The 14,213-nt window shown below is 43.8% G+C and overlaps 1 protein-coding gene across 2 annotated transcripts in view; it reads right to left on the bottom strand.

Annotated features, from left to right (window-relative positions):
* The window catches only part of doc2b (double C2-like domains, beta), a 65,115-nt gene extending 62,118 nt beyond the window's left edge, over positions 1 to 2,997 (bottom strand). For both annotated transcript variants that reach the window (XM_048234474.1, XM_048234465.1), the window contains exon 1: positions 2,095 to 2,997. In XM_048234474.1, the coding sequence (XP_048090431.1) occupies positions 2,095 to 2,422 (328 nt within the window). In that variant the 5' untranslated portion in view covers positions 2,423 to 2,997. The remainder of the gene's footprint in view (positions 1 to 2,094) is intronic.
* Between the last annotated feature and the right edge of the window lie 11,216 nt (positions 2,998 to 14,213).

The raw sequence follows: 14,213 nt of genomic DNA on the forward strand, positions 1-14,213 counted from the left end.
TAAGGAGTATCTGTGGTTTGTATGAAAGCCATCTGTTGCATTTCAGCAGCATCCTGTGGTGGCTCTTAATGACTGGGAGCCTGTCTAATGTGGACCCACCAAATGTGGGTTTGGGGAATTGATCAAATGCTCTCACAGTACCTGGAATCCAGTGAAAATGACCTCAATCGCGTTTCCCGTCTCCCATAACAAAGACTCACATTAAACGCTAATTTGGTTCTTAGCTGTGCTAATGTGTTGATTGCCATTCGACTGGGTCGCCAGGCAGGTGGTGGGTGAGGAGGCGTGCGGGGGTGGGGGGGGGGGTGGGTTGGGTGAGGCCATGGGGGAGTCTTGCTCTTGCTCGGGCAGACTGTGATTAAGAGTCAGGAAACATCTGACCACCTGATACACTCCAGAGCATTCTGACAAATCACAGTGCAAATCACAGTGCAAAGCGTCACAAGAAATGGATGCATTACAGGCACATCTGAATAGCTTCAGTCAATACCTACCTATCCACACGTGCACCGAGCACACACACACACACACACACACACACACACACACCATACCCTATCCATTAAAGGGGTAGCTAGGGTGGTGGCTGTTCTGCTCTATAATTGCTGAGCACACTGACAGACAGGTTGCTGTGAATTCAGAACCAACATCCAGTCTTTCAATCAAACAAATCACTGCAAATCCACAGAGTGATTCCTGCAAGAATCCATTGGTAAACATTTCAGCAGTTTCTATCCTCCACTGGTATGCCTGGACAGAGAGCGAGAGAGAGAGAGAGAGAGAGGGGGGATTCTCCTCACCGAATCAGGCTAGATTTGATGATCCCTGTCATGTCATCCAGTGTGCCTGTGCCTACTGACGTGGTCACAGGTCAACATCTGTCAACAGTGGATCACTCCATGCCAGCCCAAAGCTGCGCGGGATTAGGAAACAAACAGTGCTGCTCTAAGCCACTCATCACTCCACGAGCACTCCATCATAAGCACTCTCTACTGTACGCCGTACACTCCATCCTGCTGTATGCACACTCCACCCTAGACAGAGTGCCCACTAGGAGCACAAGATGAACTCCAATTTATGGCCACACGGATCTCCCTGCTTGCATTTACGAGTCAAATCTCCTCATGAGCGGCCATATCAACAAATGAATAACAATAATCATTTGCTTGTTGCCTGGGTAGTGAAATATCCACAGGGATGAGAAAACTCCATGCATAGCACCATCCTGCTCATACAGGTCCTGTCTGTGTATGTCAATGTATGAGGGCACCCCTGCTCCCTTTTGTCAACAGTGAGCTGTGTGTCTGTCTGGCTTAATAATCCTGTGACGTGCCGTGGCGGCAGCCAAGCCAAACAGACACCGCTTGGTCCGAGCTCACATGTTGCATTTGTATTGTGTGTCTGGCTGCTGTTTGGGCTAATGATATAAACAGCTCTCCATCCAAATCTCCAAATCACTCCCACAAATCTCCACTAGCTGCATGCATTTCCTGCCAGCCTGAAAAAAGAGGCTATTGAAACGAAGCTGCTGGGAGATATGATTCATCCCATGTGCTTGAAACAAGGATGCCCAGATTTCCTCGTATTCTGGCCACGGCATGCGTGTGTGCTGTTTGGGAGATGCATCATTCTAACGGTGCAGAGAAGTGCAATCTGTTGTAGTGTTCTTTTCAGCTCTTAAAAACAGCAGCATTTCATTCCTGCATGTCTGACGAATGGAGAGGCAGCCTGTACAGCAACAGTTGGCTTTGCAGAGTTAAGCTCCTAAGTGATCAGCAGAGGAAGAGAGAGAGAGAGAAAGAGAGAGAGAGAGAGAGAGAGAGAGAGAGAGAGAGTGAAAGAGAGGAATTGAAAGAATTGAGAGGGAAGGAGTGATGGAAAGAGCAAAGAGAGAGAGAGATGGAGAGAAAGATAAGAAAGAGAGAGAGGGAGAGAAAGAAACCAAAAATACAGGAGGGAGAGGAAAAGACACAATTTGCAACACAGTATACAGGATAGACTGAGAGCCAGAGAGAGAGAGAGAGAGAGAGAGAGAGACAGACGGACAGAGGTAAAGAAGGCATTGAGTAAACGATAGCAGGAAGGCGTACTCACTAGAGTCGTCTGAGTCGTAGCCCTCCACATCCGGCTCCTCGTCCCTCCGGCTGGCAGGCGGTGCGGCGGCTCCGGCGCCGAAGGCTCGGTCCGGGTCGTCATCGGCGCGCGGCTGGTCAGCGGGCCCGTCGGACTGCTGGCTGGCGGCAGAGGAGCGCAGGGAGCCGGTGCGGCTAAGGGCCGGCGGTGCTGTGGGGGGCAGACCCCGCGGGTAGCGGGGGAAGTAGTCAGAGATCTGCTTGATGGGCTGAATGGGGCCAGGACACACGTCAATAGCCATGTGCTCCTGGATGCTGATGGTCGTCTTCTCGCCTTTGCGTTGTGTCATGCATGCAGCCCTTTAGGTGACACACACCACCCTGACCCGTTCAAGGGGGGGGGTGTGGTTGGTAAGGCTACCACAACAACAACAACAAGCAAAAAACAAACAAACAAAAAAAGCCCAATACAAAAACAAAATAAAAAAATCAACAGTCAAAAAAATTCAAAAAGAAAACAAACAAAAAAAGAAAGAAAAAAACGTGAAAACTCAGAATTCCAGGACAAAACTCTTCTGTCTCTTTCTGGCTGGTCTGGTCCCCCACGTGAAGAAAGGCAGGATACAGCGCACGTCTCTCGCCCCCACCCCTGAGAGTGGTGCGCTGAGTTTGTGTGAGAGAACGCCAGAGTGCGAGTGTGTATATATGTGTGTGTGTGGATGCCTGTGTGTGTGTGCATGCATGCGTGTGTGTGTGTGTGTGTGTGTGTGTGTGTGTGTGTGTGTGTGTGTGAGAGAGAAAGAGAAAGAGAGAGAGAGTGCAGCTGCGAGCTGGCTACATGGAGAGAGACTGCTGGTCACTCCGGTGCGCCGTAACCATGCCGTCTGCCTGCCTGCCTGCCTGCCTGCCTGCGTGCGTCCCTGCGAGCGCTTTTCTGCCACTCCACCACTCCAGCCAGCCGCCAGGATGCACCAGCGTGAGTGAGTGAGAGAGAGAGTGAGAGAGAGAAAGAGAGAGAGAGAGGGAGTGGATAGAGGGAGAAAGGGAGGGAGGGAAGGAGGAGGGAGGGAGAGAGGGAGGGTGTGAGAGAGAGAGAGGATTAAAGAGAGGAGGAGGGATCGGCTGATGTCACTGCTTAGCAACCGTGTGGTAAACAGGAACCGCCGGTGCGGGTACTTAACTATGCTATTAGTCCCCTTCCATCTGTCAGTGCAGGGGATCGGGGAAGAGGTGCCGTGGGAGAGAAGGAAAGAGAGGGAGGGAGAGAGAGAATGAGAGAGAGAGACAGAGAGAGTGGCAGACGCCAGAGCTTTCGCTCAAAGACTCTCCTGAATGCCCTCATGTCTGAACCAGAGAGACCAGCGCGCTTCACCGCTCAGCATAAACAGGTGCTCCACAGCTCAACCACCCTCTGCGCAGGAAAATACACACAAGTATGCACAACTAATGAGGTATACAAATAAAAATAAACAAAGTTTAAGAAGAAATGTGATCAATTAAATTTCATGGTGTACGCTTGTAGGTTTGTGCACTCGTATGTGTGTGTGTGTGTGTGTGTGTGTGTGTGTCTGTCTGTCTGTGAGTGTGTGTATGTGTGTGCTCTGGTTATGGTCTGCTATTCCGGGAACTAGATTTTCTTCCATCTCTCTCTCTCTCTGTTTCTTAGATAAATAAATTAAATCAATCTAACCACAGAAGATGATGCAATCTTACTGATCAACGAGCTTATAAAGTTGCTTTGCCCACTTCAATGAACTATCCTAAGCTATGCTATGAGAAGGGGTAAGCATCATCTTATCTAACTGGGGGAGACTGTGAATAAGCTAATTTTCCAAAATGTGGGCGTGTTCAGTTATGGACATAAAAACCAGATTGGACATTGATAAAACTGTCCAAAAAATTTGACATTGTGGTTCGGAACAAGACAGATCAATAATGGCAGTGGTAGCATCAGAAGTGTAGTGGTAAAATAAGATGTGGGTAAACTATGAATTCTGTGATCACGGTGAGGTGGACTGTGTCATGCGGTATCGGACTATTAAAAAAGGCATTCAGAACATGTTTGATGATGAGGGGGGTTATTGTCCAATGTTTAAATATGCATCCGCTGTGCCCTTGAGAAAGGCACTTAACCCCAAGTTACTCTGGCCATTGTAATAACTGATATAAGTCACTTTGGATAAAAGCATCAGCCAAATAAAACCATACAAAGCCACAGCCACATAAAACAATACAAAGAAACAAACAAGAAAAAGAACATTTTGCAAGTCAGTTCTAGCGGTCAGAGGTCTCACATGGTCAGATGTGACTTGGTCACTTCAGGACAAAGGTACACAATTTCACAGCATATGGCAAGTTGATTAAGACTGATGATAAAGTTTGGCAAAGACAAGTCTGCCCTCATCAGTTTATGACTAATCTAGACGAGGGAACTGTTGTTGCACTTTCAAGCTAAGCTACACCATCATGATGCATTGGGTTGTTTTAGGATTTTAATTAGCACTTTTATGCTTCCACTCACGCCTAAGAGAAATTCCAACTCCAACACGGCCATCTCCAGAGCTATGTGATGTCCATGCAGCTGATGTACTGTAGGTGATATCAATGTTATTTTCCTCTTATTTTGGCACTCGTCCTGCATCACCATTGGCAGGTATCGGAAAGAATCAATGCGCTGAAATCCTACAGGGAGCTCAAAGGGAGTCGTGACGTGCTTGCTAGCCAACAGTACCGGTAAATGGAATTATCATTGTCTGGGCAAAAACTCAAGAAAGGTAATAAAATTAGTGAGGTGCATGACAAAACCATATTGCTAAAGTTAAATCCCTTTAACATGTTTGTGTAGATTTGATTTGTCCACTATTGTCCTCAATCAGCATACAGTAGACGATTTCAACTTGTACTTGAAATTAAGTAAATCTACAGTAAAATATGTTTTATAGAAAATTTCATTACTGACTATTTTTTTTTTTCACAATCTAAAGCACTATGTGCAACCCCCTGGTCTGAATGAAACATACAAATTGACAACGCTACCAGGTTTTTCTCTCCCTCCAATGTCAATACTGTAGATGCAGTCAACACAATAACCATTAAAAATGTAATGGGCTTCATTTGTGGGGTGCTATACTGACTCTTATTTCAAAATGGAGTATGTGGCCTTGCCTGAAAAACAGAGTCCATGAGTGAGTGGAACATTTCTTTTCAGAATAAATTAATTGATTGTTGGAGGCGCTTTCTGCTTTATCTTATTCCCAGTACAACATTCAGTCCACCTACACTTATCATCTGTAAGAGTGCACTATATACCTTCTCGGTGGATTATCATATGAAGTTCATAGAATAGGATCATGTAGCCAGTGACTGGATTTACATTTTGAGTAAAACTGCAGAAAGTCCCACACCAGTAAAACAGGGATTAGGCAATGACACTCTTCTAGAATGTTTTGATGTTAATGTTGTGAGAGGTATTGTGTATAATGATTTCCTCTTGTGTCTGAAATGAGTGACTTTAATGGTACACCTCCAGGGTCTAGGCCTGCTTGTTGCTACTGTATGTGTTGTGCTATTAGAATGAAGGAGTTCTGTCCTGGTCATGGCGACATCTGAAAAATCAAAAATAGAACACCTGCTGGTGCACTATGGGTTTATATATATATTTAAAAACCTCTCTTTTACCCAGTCATGAGTCCAGCTAGTACTGTACTAATCTAATGTCATTGTCACACTGTGTAAGGATTCACATAAGAAAATGCCCCTCTACACCCTTACTGCACTTGCTGTGACAGAACAAAAGGTACAATCTAGGGATACCATATAATTGTGCACACCTGACAAAGTATGGATTAAATACAGTATGTATTGTCTCTGGTAATCTCACCTCATTCGAGCCTTTCCAATAACACTACTTTTAGGTTTTGGGATGGTGTGTGGTTGTGCTCATTCACCTTTAGGTTAGTTCAGAGTAGTGTGTATTTCTCTTAATAAACATTGCCTTTTATTGAACTCTCTTCTCTGTGTCTATTTTATATTGTGACCCATGAATCTGGTTGTATCAATAAACCTGTCAGAAGACAAAGATTTTCATCCATTTAACAGAAGCTAATAGTACATCAGCGCTCATATTAAATCTCAGAGTGAAACAGAGTAAACACAAACACACCAAAGGAGCTGTGGAACAGCATTTTACAAAAAAATGATTTGACATGGTACAAAATTTCTGTTATACTGGGACATAAATGCAATCACAATCAGGAAAGCTATACAAGCAAAACATTAAAAAAAACACATCAGTATGCTGGCAAGGATCCAGCGTTCCAGAAATCTTGGAAGACACGTTGCACGAGGTACTGAATAACTCGACATGATAACAAGGTAATGAACCTTTCACCCACCATTTGCACACTGAAATAAATTATTTCAAGGCATAAAATACCAAACAAATTATCTGAAGAAAGCCACGACCAAGATGTGAAGAGAATAAATAAATATTCCCTGCTGCAACTCTGATGGTACATATTGTTTCTGAACTCATGATACCCAGCGTACACAAACCGAATATCGCCATTTGTGTTTGCAAATGAAGCATTGAAAAAGACACATTGCAACATTTGTGATATGCTGTGCTTTGGGAGCGAGAGACCTTTTGCACCAATCTCCGATAACTACACACAGAGGACTTCACTTAATAACCACATGTGATTCAAAGCACATTTCCATAATGGCCTTTCTTTTTTTTTTTTTTTTTTTTTTTTTTTATTTGCAAACATCATTGACATTACAGAAAATGCAACACTACGACATGCACATGAATACTACATACGACAAACAGACGTACATTACATAAACACATACTGTAACTTAACAAGACATCACATTGACTTGGCTTCCACAAACATAACACAACATAACATTAATAACAGAAAGGCTAAGGATGATTTGCGTCCAGGATGATTACAGATATGATTATCAGGGATGAAATTGATGACCGGAATGAAAAGAAGGGGGGATGCGGATGGTAGCTCTACGAGTGTGAATGAGGTGGTGTTGGGATGGGGGTGGGGATGGGGGGTGAGGGGTAGTGAGTATGTGAGGATGTATGTGTGTGTGTGTGTGCGCATATGTATAAGGCTGGCTTGCTGTTGGGCCAGGAGGAGAGAAGCTGGAACATAGAGAGGGAGGGTTTCAGAGGAGAGGAGTTGTAATTATTCTATTAATGATAAGTATAATAATAGGAATAACTGATTGCCTGGTTGATTGCCTGACTGATTGCCAACCTGGGCACCCATTAATGGCCACAGTTCCACCCAGCCCCTGCAGTTATACTTTCTGCGGCGAGCTGACAGAGGGGAGGACCTGTGTGCCACCCATCGCCCCAGGCCCCCAGCATATGCACACATCCCCCACTACCACGACCAACCACACCCAGACCTTCACCCAACACGCCACTCTTGACCTAAATATGTACAGTATGTGAATGGCTAGGTTGAGGGGTCTATCTAGAGTGTAGCATTAAAAGAAGTGGGCATGCATGGTGAATATCTGTCAGGATTTCCCCATGCACACCACACTTACCCTGTGTAAGATGTATGCCTCCTCAATGTGTGCATTAAAATAAGTGAGGCATGCAGATAGACACCTGATGAGGCATCTACCTGCACTCCACTCTTACCCTAGCCTGTTTTGTAGTTTTTGTTTATGTATGTCACCTAACATGTAGTGCGATTAAAAGAGAGTAAAGCGTGCTGTGTGCTTCCAGGACAAGGCGTGTGCATGAGCGTATGAGGAGGGTGCACACCGGGGGCCCAGGGCCAATAGATAACCCACAGGACCCAACCAATGCCAAAACCACACAGCGACCGCCAGGACCGAAGTCTCCCAAGCCATCCAATGGGGCCCCGGCAGAATAACGATGGGAGAGGCAGAGAGAAAGAGTGAAATTAGTAAAGTTATCAGAGAATGTAAATAAAAGGGGGAGGGAAAGAAGGGGATGCTATTTATATTACTAATAATAATAATAATAATAATAATAATAATAATAACAACAATAATAGTTCCAGCTACCCTCCCCTGCCTAGTGTTCGATGATATGTGTATCTGTTGATGAAGTGTGTTATGATCGTGTGGAGATGGAACTCAGGCAAAGAGGGTCAGGACTGTAAGTAGGTGATAAAGGGGTACCAAGGAGAGGTTGTATCCTGAGTATTGATTAAGTTTATAGTTGATAGGTTTTCTAATGATATATAGTCTGTTAACAAGTTTTTCCAATGAGTGATGTGAGCTTTTTCTTAGATTTCCAGTTCATGAGGATTGTTTTCTTGGCGATAGTCAGCTACCAGCAGTGTTTTATTGCAGGAGTTGCTTAAATTGACTGTGGATGTATCACCAAGTATGCATAAGGAAGGGGATGCTGGGATGTGACAGCCAAAGATGGAAGAGAGAGATTTTGTGACACTCACCCAGAAGTGGTTGATTGGAGTGCAATGCCAAACCGCATGAATGTATGTATCTGGGTTATTTTGTGTGCAGTGAGTGCAAAGATCCGAGCCAAACCCCATTTTAGCCAATTTATGTGCAGTGAAGTGGAATCTGTGAAGAACCTTGTATTGTATTAGTTGTAGATTACTATTCTTTGTCATGAGGTAGATGTTTTTTGTACATTTTGGTCCAGAAGTCGGCACCGGAGTAATTGATAAGTCTGATTCCCATTTGTGATATGGCAGGCCAATTGTTTTTTTTCTGAACGAGATATAATTTTGTAAATTTGGGAGAGTATTTTTTTTGGGAGAGGGAATATTAAGCAGCTCTGAGATTGGTGGGGAATGTCAAGGTTAGCTGTCTGGATGTTAATTTTTCCTAGGATAGATGATTTAATTTGCAGGTATTGTAAGAAGTGTTTACTCTCGATGCCGTGCTTCTGGACCAAACAGGAAAATGAGGCCAGATTATTGTCTTGAAGAATGTGTTGAAGGTGAGTGATGCCCTTTCCCATCCATGTGTGAAAGTTAAGTGTTTTTATTGACGGTGAAATCTGGGTTATTCCAAATCGGGGTGCGAATTGATGGTGCTATAGGTGAATCAGTGATGTGGTAGAATCTCCACCAGGCTGTCAGAGTAGCTGAAATTGTTGGGGCTTTGAAGGATGGATGTTTTTGACCTGACTGACTGCAGAAAGGGAGATCTGAGATTTTAATTTCTTTACAGATTGTTTGTTCTAGGTCTAACCAGGTGTTGTCTGAGGGGTGGGGTGTAGCCATTTGTGGATGAAGTGGAGCTGGTTGGCCAGGGCATAGTGCTGGAAGTGTGGGGCCTCTAGTCCTCCCATTGCTTTTGGTTTTGGAGAGTGGCGAGTTTGATCCTTGGGGTCTTATCTTTCCAGTAGAATTTAGTGATTAATGAATCGAGAGACTTAAACCAGAGGGTGGTGGGCTGGGTTGGAATCATAGAGAATAGATAGTTTATTTTGGGCAGTATTGTCATTTTGATTACTGAGATTCTGCCCATGATGGATAATGGGAGGTTCTTCCAGCGTTGAAGGTCATCATCTATTGAAGTGAGTAGAGGGGAATAATTTAGGCTAAATAAGTCTGACAGCCTGGGGAGACTTTTATCCCTAAGTAAGTGATATAGTTAGTGCAGAGTGGGATAGGTGAAGAGTTGGCTGTCACATCCCAGCTGTTGGGATGTAATGGGAGAACTGCAGATTTATTCCAATTGATTGAGTATTCAGAAATTTTAGAGAATGTGTCAATGAGTTTGATGGTTTCTTCTACTGATGTTGTGGGGTCTTGAAGAAAGAGAAGAATGTCGTCAGCATAAAGGCTGATTTTGTGATGCATATATGGAGTCTGGACACCTTTGATGAGGGGGTTCTGACGGATGGCAGCTGCTAGGGGGTTCAATGAAGATTGTAAATAGTGAGGGGGGAGAGTGGGCACCCTGTCTAGTTCCCGGTGAAGAGTGAAACTTTGTGATGTTAGTCCATTGGTGATTACTGTGGCTGAAGGAGAGGTATATAGAAGTTTAATCCAGTTAATGAACGACTCCCGAAGCCAAACCTCCCTAATGTGGAAAACAGGAAATTCCAGTTCACCCTATCAAAAGCTTTTTTTCTGCGGCCCAGAGTTGCTATGATGGTATTATCTTGAAATTTTGTAGAGTGATACATTATATTTAACAGTCTGCGGGTGTTGGTGGATGAAATTCTACCTTTAATGAAGCCTGTTTGGTCTGGGTGGATAATGGATGGGGTGACCTCTGCTAATCTGTGTGCTAGCATTTTTGCGATTATCTTATTGTCCACATTGAGGAGAGAAATTGGTCGGTAGCTGGATGGCAATGTTGGGTCCTTATTGGGCTTGAGGAGCAGTGAAATTGAGGCCATAATGGCCTTTCAGAGCAACTGTTCTTAATAAAATATCTGCAGAGAGATCAGGGGAGCCAGTGGTTGGATAGTAAATGTTAAGACCCAGGGCTGAAGGGAAATGTCAGGCTTGCACTGGGCCAAAATCGAGCACAAACCATTGGATAAGGCTGAAAATCACTCTCTTCAATATTAGCCCGTCTCGTCTTAAGGCCCATTCACACCAAGAACGATAACGATAACTATAAACAAATATCGTTCTCGTTAATATGAATGACGACGTTCACACATAAACTATAACGATAACGACATGAAGAACGATATTGTTGGGGATACCTTTCAGAGCGATTTTCAGAACGATAAAAAGCTAATAGCCAATCAGAACCCATCGAATTTTAACCGTCACAATTATTAACACAAGGAGAGACTTTGTTTATCGTTGTTCAATGTGAATGCTTTTATCGCTACGGTTATAGTTATCGTTCTTGGTATGAATGGGCCTTGAATCTGAATGAAAACGATATGCTTTTTTACTTTACATGAATTCAGCTTCACAGCTTCCCAATCAGCACGTCCCTCCAGGTGATCTGACCACAGACTAGTGTCCCAGACAGAAGACAGCATGCCTCTGCAGCACTCCTACCCTGGCCTCTGGCTCTGTTGATCAGGACTTCACAAGAGTGGTGAAATGAGCACACATGTCAACAAATCCCCACCGGGGACCCATGATGTACTGCATTTCACGTTGCATTCACTTCAAGATATTGGATTGAGGCAGGGGTCGGATTGTGTTCCCACCGCAATCAAACAGCACAAGAGAAATGGTGCATGCTGGAAGTAAGGAATGCTTTGTCTGATTCAAATTCAATGGATCAACAGGAGAACCTTCTGAAGACTTTGCTAATCTTAACAAATGTACAAAACGTTCCAAAATGTACACTTGTGCATACTGCAACACAGTCAACTAAATGTATTTAGTATGTAATTTGAAACTGGGTATCAGTATTGGTCATCTTTAATGCCAGGATGTTAATCCTATGGCCTTGAATAATGACTCTAATATCAAAGATCCTTGATTACTAGCAAGATAGAGCAACGTAATTCGTTACTATGGGAGCAAAACGGGACAGTTCCGGTCTGCATAAGTGGGAGTGTCACCCTACGTCACTAAATAAACGTTCTCTCTTAATAAGCAATAACAACAGATAAACATAATTGTGTTCACAGTATTATTGTCCATAATCATGTATGATACCAATGAATCATTCTTAAGGACATGATATGAATAATTTAATTAGTCATGTGAACCGAAGCTAGCTAGCTAGCTAACGCTAGCTTAAAAATGCTATACAAGTGGATGGTAGTAGCTATGGCAATACAGCTATCGCGCTAACAAGTGACTAGTAGTTGAAGGACTTCGCTTAAACTTAATATACTGTTGCAAATTCGCTTGAGTATAAACTATCCACTTTAACTAATGTCAGTAGTGTTATTCAGCTAGTTGTCATTTCAAAGAAATTACACTTCTCCGTTTAAAATGTTACCTTAGTAAGAGGCTAGCTAGCATGATAATAACCGGACAGTAACTGGCAGTAGCATGGTCTAATATTAAGTTATTTTATTACAAATCCGAACACTAAAAAATTACACTATTAGGCTTGAAATGATCCCAAACACTTACAGATTATGACACAATTTTCCAAAAAACCCTCAACAAATCCAGAAAGACAAAATGACCAATTTATTGGTAAAATTCCACAAGTCTCCATTGACATTAGTGCAGCAAGGGCTTACTCTGGTCTGCATAAAGGGGGATTTCCCCCCCTCCCCCTTGCAATAATTGAACGCGGAAATTGTCGAACGTTTGCGCCTCTCGCTCCGCTTGAACCCTCTCTGCTAATATGGCGATATGAAGACGTGTTCTAATTGGCATATGCTGCCCGATTTGGACTGATTCAGATTCATCCACTGGGTGTGACCACGGAAGGATATCTTCCTGCTTTCAAACCATTTCAAGCAAAGCCTGCTTCAACCCTGCTTTCAAGCCAAAGCAAGTTCAAAGTTCCAAGTTCCAGAAAAAGCTCTTCCACAAGTTGTTCCACACTACACAAGGACTGCAGTCAATCTCAGTCAGTCTGACAAAGACAGGAAGCGCATAAGTACAGGATTTGGCAGGAGAGAACTAAAGGTGTTCAGGGTTAGATACAGGAATTACCAGAAAATGGAAGAGAACGCAGGAAGTGGAAAATGCAGAAACAGTACAAGCAGACTGCTCCTCTTATTTTCTATATAATGCAAAAAAACCAAGAAGTACTGCTCACTACCTTCTGGCAAGGCTCAAACAGCTTGTAAGTCTGGACAGAAATAATGCCCTTTTCCGGAGTCAGGAGTGTGCAAGGGTGCATGAGAATGGAAAGGCCTTTTAAAATCAGCATTTAGTCTGATGATTGCACAATGACCCAACAGCACACCCACACGTATGGGAAAGTGTCGAGAGACAGCAGCACTCATTATGTGAGCAAACACTCCTTTCGCTGGGCCATTCCTGCTCAGCCGGCCACTTCAGTGCCTCCTCTTCTGATGGAGGTTGAAGGGGGAGGAATGGCATGGGCGGATGACAAAACTCCCAACGGGGCTGTGATTAAATGCAAGATGCTGCGAAAAGCAGATTGCGTCGGTGAGTGACACCTCAGTGGACATTACTGTAGCTTCTCGCGTGCGATGGCCCCTATATTCGGCGCTGATTTGGTTAGAGACGGGTACACAGCGTCTCTTCTGCGGAGATCATGCTAGCTAGGCACGAAAGGCTGTGTGTGTGTGTGTGTGTGTGTGTGTGTGTGTGTGTGTGTGTGTGTGTGTGTGTGTGTGTTTGAAGTGGGTTGGGGGGTTGTGAAGGGTCAAATGACCACATGCAAGGTTCTGGCTTGCACATGCTGGGTTGGCATGGGGAGGTGTGGGCGGGGGCAGTTCTTCTGAAGACGATGTGTCAGACAGCTGCTGTGATGATGCTGTCTAGACCCTTAATAAACATCCAGAATCACATAGGATCATTATCAAAAATGGACTAACCCTGAGACTGGTGTGAAATCATTAAAACTGGAAAAGATGTGGATGTACGGGCCTGAAATAACGCAAAAACCAATGATTACAGTAGTGTCACCACATTGACAAATTAGAGCACTATCATGGTTGTTTACCATAACCCACAGCTACTGAAATGGGAAAATTCAACACCAAACAAAAAAGCAGGTGCGACATCTAATGAATAGCCGGCAGGGGTTGAAATGGATACACTGCTCCTCAACTGCAATAAAACGGTGCTGTGCTCTTACCCTGAAATGCTCAAATTAAGAGCAGTGCCAGACAAAGAGAAATGATGCACAGCAGACAAGATGCTGCTGGCACATCACAGCAGAAACATCAGTCTAGCAAAACAAACACTGACATGAGGGATTCCCAGAAACAGATCAGATCTCTCAGTTATTTTTTTTTTTTTTGGTCGAGGACGAGGATATTATTAACCACTTGTGGTGGCTGTAGAGTGTAAATCCATCCTGCTGAGTACAGCAGCTCTTTGCCAAAAAGCGCCTTTTAAAGTCCCACTGCTGGGTTGAACCCACTCACATTAATTTGGATTTTATTGTTAGGCAAACATTGTGAGCCAAGGGAGCACAATGGAGAACACGGCATAGAGGTTTTGAACTACACAAACCACAACTGAAATCGGGGAAACATGTACAGTAAACAACTCTACAATACTGTACCTACCATCTACAACA

The sequence above is a fragment of the Alosa alosa genome, chromosome 2, assembly GCF_017589495.1.
Source record: "Alosa alosa isolate M-15738 ecotype Scorff River chromosome 2, AALO_Geno_1.1, whole genome shotgun sequence".
NCBI lineage: Eukaryota > Metazoa > Chordata > Actinopteri > Clupeiformes > Clupeidae > Alosa > Alosa alosa.